Consider the following 12,010-nt stretch of genomic DNA (forward strand, 5'->3'; position numbering starts at 1 on the left):
ACTCCATCTCGAGAAAAAAAAAAAAAAAAAAAAAAGGCAGGGCGGGGCAGGGTGGCTTAGCGCGATGGCTCATGCCTGTAACCCCAGCACTTTGGGAGGCTGAGGCAGGTAGATCACGAGGCCAAGAGAACGAGACCAGCCTGGCCAACATGGTGAAACTCCGTCTCTGCTAAAAATACAAAAATTAGCTGGGCTTGGTGGCAGATACCTGTAATCCCAGCTACTCGGGAGGCTGAGGCGGGAGAATCACTTGAACCCGGGAGACAGAGGTCGCAGTGAGCCACGATTATGCCACTGCACTCCAGCCCAGTGACAGAGCAAGACTCCATCTCAAAAAGAAAAAATTTTAAAAAAGGACAGGGGAACCACGTGGTGTGGATGCAGAACAACCTGAGCACAGCAGACGCCTGAGCCGGAGAGGAGCACGCCCCCGTGCCCCTGTGGGGTGATGCAGCTGCGTGAGCCTCAGGACCCGCCATGATAGCAGCAGCATCTCGGGGTGGCGGGAGTCCAGCCCTCAGTCTTAGAGGCCCAGGCACTTATTTTGGCAGCACACCGAGAGGGCTGACTCTCAGAGATATGCCCATGTGAGACCGAACTCGGAAGAGGCCTGGCATGTCGGTGTAGACAGTATAATTAGAAGTGGAGCTGCAGATTTCACAGGAACAGTTCGTGAGAAGCGCTTACCTGCCACCTCCCAAGGTGACTGCGTGCGGCGGCTGCTGGCCGGCCACGGCCCACTTTGAATCTTCAGGTTTTCCTCCCCTAACCTCTGTGAACATATATGTCTTTCAGGCTGACGGCAGTCCTACGGTTGAGGATGTGTGGGGCTGATGGGGCAGCACCGCAGTTTTGGCAGAGCCCCACCCTCAGACATTTCAGCTTCAGAGAAGTAGCTGGAACCTGCATTTTAACATAATAGTGCCCTGGGCTATTGTGATGTGCAGCCAGATTTGGTACGAAGCTTGTATCTTCAGGCACATGCACAGAATAGTGTTTTCTTTCTTTTTTTTTTTTTTTTTTTTTTTTTTAGAGGGAGGGTGTTGCTCTGTCACTCAGGCTGGAGTGTAGTGGCATGATCATAGCTCATTCACTGTAGCCTCCAACTCCTGGGCTCTAGCAGTCCCCCTGCCTCAGCCTCCTTGGTAGTTGAGACTACAGGTATGTGCCGCCACACTTTGCTAATTTTTCAACTTTTTGTAAAGAAGGGGTCTCATGTTGCCCAGGCTGGTCTCCAGTTTCTGTCCTCAAGTGATCCTCCTGCCTTGGCCTTCCAAAGTGCTGGGATTACAGTGTTAGCCACCATGCCCGGCCACTTTGGTGACAATGATTGGAATCTTGTCATTCCCAAAGTTTCTCAGGCACTCATTTACCAATAGTTGTACTTATGATGTGTAACTTTCCTGGCTGGCTGAGCCATAAGGATTAGTTACTAGTTTTTTAAGTTTAGGGAACACCTTGCCCTCATCCCTAGACTAGATGAATCTACACATTCCCTGAAATTTGGACATTTCTGTCTTCTTTTTTTCCTCTGGGAAGGCTGAGTAGGTTGCTGTTTAGCGGGGCAAGGCCTGACCTTTGGGGTCTAAGCGGCTTCCTGCCCTTCCTGTGTTTCAGTGCTTTAGTTCTGGAGACCTCTTCACTGCCCACAATTTCAGTGAGCAGTCGCGGATTGGGAGCAGCGAGCTCCAGGAGTTCTGCCCCACCATCCTCCAGCAGCTGGATTCCCGGGCCTGCACCTCAGAGAACCAGGAAAACGAGGAGAATGAGCAGACGGAGGAGGGGCGGCCGAGCGCTGTCGAAGGTGAGCCACGCCGGGAAGGCAGGAGCCCATCTCCCAGCTCGCCCTGGGCTCACAAGGACTCCCGGGCTGAGCTGTTGCTGCTCCTCACTGAATGCCTCACTAGTGATGACCAGGATGAGGTTGTCAGTGTCAGGAGGCGGAGCGATGATTGGATGGATAATTTTTGTATTTGCAAGGATGGCCTAGCATGTTGTCAGACTCCTGGGCTGTAGCTGGCAAATGTTCAGAGCATTGGACTTTTTGAGCAGCCTATGGATGCCTTTTTGGTCCACTTTTTGTTTTATGTTGAACCACAGGGGCCCAACCCTTTGGTTTTTTTAATCTTTTTTTTTTTTTTTTTTTGAGGTAGGATGTCGCTCTGTCTCCAAGGCTGGAATCTAGTGGTGCAATCATAGCTCACTACTGCCTCGACCTTCTGGCCTAAAGCGACCCTCCTGCCTCAGCCTTCTGAGTAGCTGGGACTACAGATGTGCACCGCCATGGCCAGCTAATTTTTAAGTTTTTTGTAGAGACGGGGTCTCACTATGTTACCCAGGCTGGTCTCAAACTCCTGGGCTTGAATGATTCTCCTGCCTCGGCCTCCCAAAGTGCTCGGGTCACAGGCATGAGCCACCATACCTGGCTTACTTTGGTTTTATAGTTTTACCTTTAAGACCTCCCAGAGGCTGCTTTCAGCCCTGAATCCTTCTTCCCCTCCCTATCCCGGTATCCCTGATCCAGCCACAGTGGGACTGCCATGAGCTGTGAATGTACACCCTGATAGCCCTAAGCCCCATAGGGCCGGTGTGTGCTGCCTGACTCTTGGTACCTGGAATATATTGTCTGTGTTACTACAAGTCACTGTTTTCTGCTGTCATTATTTACTTATATGGCTTTTTCTTGTTTTTTGTTTGTTTTGAGATGGACTTTCGTTCTTGTTGCCCAGGCTGGAGTGCAGTGGTGCAATCTCAGCTCACTGCAACCTCCGCCTCCTGGGTTCAAGCGATTCTCCTGCCTCAGCCTCCTGAGTAACTGAGATTTCAGGTATGTGCCACCACGCCCGGCTAATTTTTTTGTATTTAGTAGAGACGGGGTTTCACCACATTAGTCAGGCTGGTCTCGAACTCCTGACCTCAGGTGATCCACCTGCCTCAGCCTCCCAAAGTGCTGGGATTACAGGCGTGCGCCACCATGCCTGGCCTATTTGTGTGGTTTTTAAGCTTCCATGCTGTTTGCACCTCTCTCTCCATGGAAAAGGTGTTTCTTTTGGATAGCAATTTTGATAGTTGCCATAGGCTTCTCCGCAGCATCTGGCGAGAGATGGACTCAGCGAATGTTTACTGATGGGCTGGTGGATCTCGTTCTGCCCCCATCACACCTGAATTCAGAACAGGCCCGCCCTAGGCAGCAGGAATGTCCTCACCCTCAGTAATAGAGGCCCTCGTCTGTTCTTGTTCCTCCACAGTGTGGGGCTTTGGTTTTCTCAGTGTCTCACTGATTAACCTGGCCTCTCTCCTGGGAGTCCTCGTCCTGCCCTGCACGGAGAAAGCGTTTTTCAGCCGTGTGCTCACTTACTTCATCGCCCTGTCCATTGGAACGCTGCTGTCTAATGCGCTATTCCAGCTCATCCCAGAGGTGCAGTAGAACAGAAACGTGCGCGTCCTCTTTCCCTGGGGTGGTGCAGCTGAGCCAATCAATTCCTCCCCTACTCTGGGCTCCAGGGCACCCAGTGACTGCCACCTGAGAAATGAACCTGTCCCTTGTATCAAGGCCACAAACAACTTCTAACTCTGGATCTCAGGGCCCATGTCTCACTCCTCTGGCCTCTGCAGGTGCTGTCAGATGCAAGGTTCTTCCAATTTTCCCTCCTCCTGGGGACCTGACTGTCTCCTCTCCCTTCCTAAGCCCCATACATAGGGCATCAAAGGAAAGCTGCAGCTATCAGCTGCCATCCATGCCTTTGGTGCTAAGTACTCGCTCTGTTCTAAGGGGAAATCCTGGCAGGACTCAGGTCTGGGCACTAAGAGCTTATCCATCTGGAATGAGATGGAAGGAAAAGAGGTTACCAACTGATATGTAGAATTGGCCTAAAAAGCGAGTGTTCTTTAATTTTGAGCAGGCCATCATTTCTAGAATAGAGAGCCAAACATAGAACAAAGACTAAGACCAAACAAAATTAAAATGACAAGATAAATGGAAGGGGCTCTCTGTCCTTCGTACCTTGCATCTTGACTTTTTCCTGAAAGGACTGACTTCCTGGTACCTTGACTTGACTGTTTTGAAATGTTAATTTTGTTGTTTAATTGTTATCACAGAGGAGCTATAAAAATAAGACCCAAGTTGACAGTCTGCCCACTTTTGTAGCTCAGGCAGGGATGCTGCTGTCGGGGGTGAGGATACACAGACGCGTGGTTGACCCCATTAGGGAGTGGTGGACACTGTCCTTCACAAAGATCCCATGTCAGCCGCTTCCCAGGCTTTCTGAGTCAAAAGACTCACCCAGAAAAGACAGCAGATGGGATGCCATGCCTTGCCTGTTCTTCCTGGTTCAATGTGAACCATCTTAGTGCCATCTCAAAATTCTGCATGGATCTGACAACACTCTGCAGGGGAGGCCTCAACTTGGGCTATTTTTTCAGCTCCAGCAATGGAATATGTTAATTTTTTAAAGATTTGAAATGAAGTGCCTCGTGACCTACTGGAATGGAAATACTGTTAATTGTGTGTGCTCCGCCCCTGTGGCCTGCCAGGGAGTGTCTCATCCTGGTCTGGTTCTGTCTTACCCTCTTTTGGGCCTGGATGGAGTGTCACACTGGGAAATGTTCAAGGAGATATTTTTGTGACAAGGTGTTCCTGGAACTCTGTTCTCTATGTTTCAGCCCCTCTCAGAGCACATGGAAATGAGCAAAGAAGTTGATAGGTGGCCGGGCACGGTGGCTCAAGCCTGTAATCCCAGCACTTTGGGAGGCCGAGACGGGCGGATCACGAGGTCAGGAGATCAAGACCATCCTGGCTAACACAGTGAAACCCCGTCTGTACTAAAAAATATAAAAAACTAGCTGGGCGAGGTGGCGGCGCCTGTAGTCCCAGCTACTTGGGAGGCTGAGGCAGGAGAATGGCGTAAACCCGGGAGGCGGAGCTTGCAGTGAGCTGAGGTCCGGCCACTGCACTCCAACCTGGGCCACAGAGCGAGACTCTGTCTCAAAAAAAAAAAAAAAAAAAGAAGTTGATAGGTTAAGACACTGAATTTTATGGGCATTGGGCATTCATTAATCGTTCTCCATCCCTTCTGCCCTGCACATCTGGCTAGGTTGTATCTCGCACAAAGCAAACCAAGTGGTCACCTGACCCTGTGCTATATGAAATGGACATGCAAAAGCAAACGCAGCAGCAGAGTGATCAGCCTCTTTCCACCTGCCTGTATGTCCTATAAAGAGAGCCCTCGAGTCCAAAGTCTGTCCTGGACAGCCTCTGTGATAGGCCTGGGCAGACCCCGGGTGTGTGACAAGGCAGCACCCTGCCCTGCCAGTCACACCACTGGCAGGAATGATTTGGGGCCACCAGTGGCCACAGGGGCAGAAGTCACAGGATTCCAAGGCCACCTTGAATTCCTCTTTCTTCTGAACTCATTGGAGGAAATTTCATCAGATTTGAATCACTAACAAATTTTCTATTTCTCTCTCCCTCCCTACTTGTCTCTCTCTGATTTTTCTTTTTTGTTCCTTTAATATCCACCAAACTTTTTCTTACGACCTCCTTATCTGCTCCACCTTCTTCCCCCTAAATGGTGGTTGCTGTGCAATGGGGCGCGTGCCTTCTCTCCCTGCCCTGGGTGGGGCTGGCCCTCCCTCCGCATGGCAGTGTGGGGATATGGTCTCCTCTGTGTGACCGTCATCTCCCTCTGCTCCCTCCTGGGGGCCAGCGTGGTGCCCTTCATGAAGAAGACCTTTTACAAGAGGCTGCTGCTCTACTTCATAGCTCTGGCGATTGGAACCCTCTACTCCAACGCCCTCTTCCAGCTCATCCCGGAGGTATGGCAAGCCAGGGCCTTCACCCCGGAGCACGCCAGCGGGCACAGTGGGAGGACCTCCGTTTGGATAGAAGGCATAGAGAGGGCACCTGGAGGCCCTTTCCTTTTGGAAAGTGAAGCTAGAACTTAGGCGTGAGCTAGGAGAGGCAGCCTAGCATAGGCTGAAGAGCTGGGTTCAAATCTCAGCTCTGTTATCAGTAGGTTCTGTAACTAGACACGCCACTGACCTCACAGTGCCTGTTTCTTCAGATGTGAAATGGGGAGAGCAATAGACCGGCCTCAGGACGATGCTGTGAGGGTGGAACGAGTGTTTTTGGCAGCACTGAGTGCCTGGTGAGGAAAGTGCAGTCTGATGCGGGGTGAAAAGATGCAGTGTAGCGAGCTCACTCTGGCTCAGTTATGGTGCTCAGATTGAGGCTTTGGGTACAGAGAAGTTTAAAACACATCATTAGCCGGGCGCAGTGTCTCACGCCTATTTTCTCAGCACTTTGAGAGGCTGAGGCAGGTGGATCATTTGAGGTCAGGAGTTCAAGACCAGCTTGGCCAACATGGTGAAACCCCGTCTGTACTAAAAATACAAAAATTAGCCAGGCATGGTGGCGCACGCCTGTAATCCCAGCTATTCGGGAGGCACAAGAATCACTTGAACCCAGGAGATGGAGGTTGCAGTGACCCGAGATCACACCACTGCACTCCAGCCTGGGTGACAGAGTAAGACTCAAAACAAACCCCTAAAACATCAGAACCCATAGGTCTCCGTAAAAAGATTGTCCATAGGGAGTTTTGGGGCAAAGGCAATGCAAGTCAAACACTGTCTGGTTTTATATACCTTGACGGTACCTTTGTCTGATAAGTTCATGAGAAAACTTGCCACAAAAGAAGAAGGCACTGATGGTTCATCTAATTTGGTGTAATCCCCTCAGCAGACCCATTAATTACAATAAGCACAGGACGTCTCCCTGTGGGTGGTCTCGCAAGCCTGGACAGCGCCTCAGTTGAAGCAGAGATGACTGCATGTGCCTCTTACAGCACTTGGTGTTTTGTAAAATGTCAGTTGGCTCCCTCCTAGTGGATCCTTAGATTAAATCCATGGCATCGATAAACAAGTAACGTTTCACCCCATTGGAATCTGACCTGCACCACAGTGCATATCCCTGAACCAGAACCCAGCTTTTGGGATTTCTGAAGCTCAGCTTGTGGTTCTGTATTCACCATCCTTTGTGGCTTTTTGCAGAGATGTGTTAGTTGCCTGTTTTCACTTCACTTTTCCCCCAAGATGGTTTGACTCCCCTGGAAAGTAAACACGAAAGTGTTGTTTCCCTGGAGGGTAATGATTGGATTTGGCCCCTTTAAAACAGAAAGGCAACAGACAGCCCAGAGTTCCTTGAAGCTGGGATCAACTTTTATTTTGGACCAATTCATGAGAGGGCTGGAGTTTATTTAAGGCCCATTTCCAATGAGAAGACAGAGGAACAGCTCTGTAAATATATATACCTCCCATGTACCCACAAAAATTTTTAAAAATAAAATAGGAGCAAGTCGTTACATACTTTCTTTTTTTTTTTTTTTTTTTTTTTGAGACGAAGTCTCGCTCTGTCACCCAGGCTGGAGTGCAGTGGCCGGATCTCAGCTCACTGCAAGCCCTGCCTCCCGGGTTTATGCCATTCTCCTGCCTCAGCCTCCCGAGTAGCTGGGACTACAGGCGCCCGCCACCTCGCCCGGCTTGTTTCTTGTATTTTTTAGTAGAGATGGGGTTTCACCGTGTTAGCCAGGATGGTCTCGATCTCCTGACCTCGTGATCCACCCGTCTCGGCCTCCCAAAGTGCTGGGATTACAGGCTTGAGCCACCGCGCCTGGCCTACATACTTTTTGTTTTTGTTTTTGAGACAGTCTCACTCTGTCAGCCAGGCTGGAGTGCAGTGGTGTGATCTTGGCTCGCTGTGATCTCTGCTTTCTGGGTTCAAGCCATTCTCCTGCCTCAGCCTCCCTAGTAGCTGGGATTATAAGTACGCCACCAGGCCCAGATAATTTTTGCATTTTTTTTTTTAGTAGAGATGGGGTTTCACCATGTTGGCCAGGCTGACCTCAAAACTCCTGGCCTCAAGTGATCCACCCACCTCAGTCCTCTAAAGTGCATGAGCCACCGTGCCCGGCCAGGTCATTAGACATGTTCACAAGAACCCACCATAAATCAGGAGCGTAACCTAGGACAGAATTCTCTTGATTTCTCCTTCTGTCCTCTTCCCAGTGGATTCTCCCTTCCCTCTTTGATAAGTGACAATTTCAGAAAGGACTCAAAACCCAAAAATTGACGCTCGCAATAACACAGTCCGCTTTCTTGGTTCTGTGGTCACGGGGGAGTCTGCGGTCAGGAAGATGCTGCAGTTCTTATTATTTAACTGGGAAATGGGTTTCCCATTTTAGAAAGTATAATTACGCCATCTCCTTTTGTGTTTACAGGCAGGTCAGCCAGGAACACTAGATAAGATGAAAATAAATACAAGTGTCTGCTCCTTCAGTATGAAATCTGCTGGCAGTGAATGCCTTCATAGCCAAGCACCCAGAGAAATCAAAAGTGGAAAACCATATTGGAGGTTTCTCTTTCTGGGATTAAAATTCTATAGATGATCAGTCTTTTGCATCAGCAAATAAGCTGGAGAAGAACCTGGCAGGTTTAGTGTCGTCACATCCGGGAAACACCAAGGACTAGATTTTTGCTGGAAAGAGGATGGGTAGATGGCAGAGTTACTCCAGTGTGCCTCTCTCCTTTCCTAGAGTCAAGGAAGTAGTTAAGAGATAAGACCAGTAAAGAGGGGGACCAGTAAAGATGCTTTATTTTCTTTAAAACTCATTTTCTTTTCCTGGGTCCACAGGCTTTTGGTTTCAACCCTCTGGAAGATTATTATGTCTCCAAGTCTGCGGTGGTGTTTGGGGGTTTTTATCTTTTCTTTTTCACAGAGAAGATCTTGAAGATTCTTCTTAAGCAGAAAAATGAGGTGAGGCTCAACTGTTGCCAAAGAAAGCTACTCTAGGGAAAGCACCCATCTCAAAAAATGTCGATGTATTGTGGTGGTGGTGGTGACGGTCTTAGCCCAACATCACAAATTTCAGGAAACTCGAATTTCTTGAGGAGACAATCCCATTTCACCTCCTGAGGATATCTGGCCAGAAGTGAGGCCAGACCAGAAACTAGATCTGGCCAGGGTGCCTTCTACTAAGCAGTAGTTTATCGCCTTTGTTTTGTTCTAGATTATTTTCTTAATATATTGGTATCTTTACAGGATGGGGAGAAGAGCTTGATAACATGCATTCATTCTGTATGAAGTATGAGGCTGCAGAGAAACAGGACTATTATAGTACAGTTTCAAAAAGATATCTTTAGTGGCTGGCACGCAGTTATTCCCTAAATAGCTGCCGAATGGAGTGAGATTAGCCATTGCAAAAGAGGAGCTCTAAATATTTGAGCAGTGGCTGCCTTGCTGGAATAAGCATGTACCCCAAGGAGACAGCTTTGATATCTGTCTGACACCAGGTCCTTCGCACTTGGTGCGGCTTTATATATAGATATTAGAAACAGGGTCTCGCTTCGTTGCCCAGGCTGCTCTCAAACTCCTCAGCTCAAGCAGTCCTCCCACCTCAGCCTCCCACAGTGCTGGGATTACAGGTGTGAGCCACCGTGCCCGACCATGGCTTTATATAACAGCCTTTGCTACGCTTCTGGGCGCGTGACCTGCTTGTGTCCTCTTTGATGGTAGGGCTGAGGTCTTCCAGTGTGTGAAGCGCTTCCTCGGAGCATGTGCTTAGTCAGGTTTGTGGTTTTGGTGAATGTCATGCTGATCCCTCCCTGTCGCCCCTCCAGCATCATCACGGACACAGCCATTATGCCTCTGAGACACTTCCCTCCAAGAAGGACCAGGAAGAGGGGGTGATGGAGAAGCTGCAGAACGGGGACCTGGACCACATGATTCCTCAGCACTGCAACAGCGAGCTGGACGGCAAGGCGCCCGTGGTGGACGAGAAGGTCATTGTGGGCTCGCTCTCTGTGCAGGTCAGTGGGCCACCAGCTGCTTGGTGGAGCCTCTAAGAGGTCAACTCAGGCTTACCTTGAGGGCACGCGGTCCAGCCTTTGACTCTGCGGGCCCCGTGGGTGTGCTTTTTCCTAGGACCTGCAGGCTTCCCAGAGTGCTTGCTACTGGCTGAAAGGGGTCCGCTACTCTGACATCGGCACTCTGGCCTGGATGATCACTCTGAGCGACGGCCTCCACAATTTCATCGACGGCCTGGCCATTGGTGCTTCCTTCACTGTGTCGGTTTTCCAAGGCATCAGCACCTCGGTGGCCATCCTCTGTGAGGAGTTCCCACATGAGCTGGGTAAGTGTGCGTTCCCTGTTCCACTGGTGCTCCCTCGGCTGGTGGTGCAGGCCCCCTTCCTGTGGCCAGTTCCTTGCTCCCATCTTCCTGTCTTCACAGTGCTTATTGTAGCTGATTAACACGCTCCCAAAGCTTCATGGACCCCAATCACCGTTTCTTTTTTTTTTTGGAGATGGAGTCTCGCACTGTTGCCCAGGCTGGAGTGCAGTGGCGCAATCTCTGCTCACTGCAAGCTCTGCCTCCCGGGTTCAAGTGATTCTCCTGCCTCAGCCTCCCAAGTAGCTGGGATTACAGGCGCCCGCCACCACGCCCAGCTAATTTTTTTTTTTTTTTTGTATTTTTAGTAGAGATGGGGTTTCACTCTGTTGGCCAGGCTGGTCTTGAGCTCCTGACCTCGTGATCCGCCCGCCTCAGCCTCCCAAAGTGCTGGGATTACAGGCATGAGCCACCGCACCTGGCCTAATCACCATTTCTTAACAATTAAATAGATAATTTAAAATGATGGGGTTTTTACAGGGGTGTTTGTTTCCTGTTAGCCCCATATGCAGTGGCTCAGTTCTCACGTATACAGTAGGGTTAATAAGAATTGAACACGGGAGGCGGGTTTAGAATGATAGTGAGGATTAAAGGAAAACCAAGGGTGAGAGGGACTTCCCATGTGCCAGGTGCTATTCTGAGCACTCAGTAAAGGCTCTCTCTTCTAGCCTGTTAATCTTCCAGAAGCTCAGGTGCCTGGCAGGTGGATGAACCAGGGGGTAGGAGGGGCTTAGTTTGATCAGAGGGAGAGTGTAAAAAGCCAGTAATTACTCCAGAGGCTTTAGGGACAACTTAGGATCAAGTTCTGGCTTTGCCATATATTGACTTGTGACTTTGGGCAAATCACTTAACTTCTCGCAGTCTCGACACTTCACTTCTCGCAGTCTTGATTTTGTTTCCATGGTAGTCGTGAGGAAGGGGGTTCCTTCTGTTTCACCATGAATCCAGAGAGAAATGAGGAGGCCAGTGCCAGCTGGTCATCTATTTTTAAAATCCTGGGAAAGATTTTCAGCCTCTAGGCTGGGTATACGGCCAGTTTGGCAAATGGAGACAGGTCTTGAACAGGAAGTTCAAGGGCCTGTCTTGTTCCTTCAGTCTTGAGTCTAGGGCTGTCTTGATTTTTTTCACCCACACTTGTAGCAGTCTGATGTCATCAGTGCACACTGTCTCCCAAGACCTTGTGTGACTGGCTCTCGCTCTGTTGCCAGGCTGGATTCAAACTCCTGAGCTCAAACAATCCTCCCACCTGAGCCTCCCGAGTAGCTGGGATGACAGGTGTGCGTCACCATGTCCATCTGACTCTTATTTCATCATCCCTCGCCTTTTTGTTCTCCCTGCTGTAGGAGACTTTGTCATCCTGCTCAACGCTGGGATGAGCATCCAACAGGCTCTCTTCTTCAACTTCCTTTCTGCCTGCTGCTGCTACCTGGGTCTGGCCTTTGGCATCCTGGCCGGCAGCCACTTCTCTGCCAATTGGATTTTTGCACTGGCTGGAGGAATGTTCTTGTATATTTCTCTGGCTGATATGGTAAGTGTTCCACAGTTCATTGGATGGGAGGGCAACTGGGGGGGCGTTAGGTAGGTAGTTTTTATTTTTATTTTTTGAGACGGAGTCTCACTCTGTCTCCCAGGCTGGAGTGCAGGGGCATGATCTCAGCTCACTGCAACCTCTGCCTCCCGGGTTCAAGTGATTCGCCTGCCTCAGCCTCCTGAGTATCTGGGATTATAGACATGCACCACCATGCCTGGCTAATTGTTGTATTTTTAGTAGAGATAGGGTTTCACCATAT

The 12,010-nt window shown here is 49.8% G+C and overlaps 1 protein-coding gene across 1 annotated transcript in view; it reads left to right on the forward strand.

Annotated features, from left to right (window-relative positions):
- The window catches only part of SLC39A14 (solute carrier family 39 (zinc transporter), member 14), a 31,041-nt gene that overhangs the window by 14,108 nt on the left and 4,923 nt on the right, over nt 1–12,010 (forward strand). Inside the window, exons 3-8 of the mRNA XM_011939830.1 lie at nt 1,618–1,804; nt 5,645–5,814; nt 8,687–8,809; nt 9,673–9,861; nt 9,977–10,184; nt 11,564–11,748. Coding sequence (XP_011795220.1) covers nt 1,618–1,804; nt 5,645–5,814; nt 8,687–8,809; nt 9,673–9,861; nt 9,977–10,184; nt 11,564–11,748 — 1,062 coding nt within the window. The remainder of the gene's footprint in view (nt 1–1,617; nt 1,805–5,644; nt 5,815–8,686; nt 8,810–9,672; nt 9,862–9,976; nt 10,185–11,563; nt 11,749–12,010) is intronic.

Source organism: Colobus angolensis, unplaced genomic scaffold (genome assembly GCF_000951035.1).
Source record: "Colobus angolensis palliatus isolate OR3802 unplaced genomic scaffold, Cang.pa_1.0 Scaffold184, whole genome shotgun sequence".
Taxonomy (NCBI): domain Eukaryota; kingdom Metazoa; phylum Chordata; class Mammalia; order Primates; family Cercopithecidae; genus Colobus; species Colobus angolensis.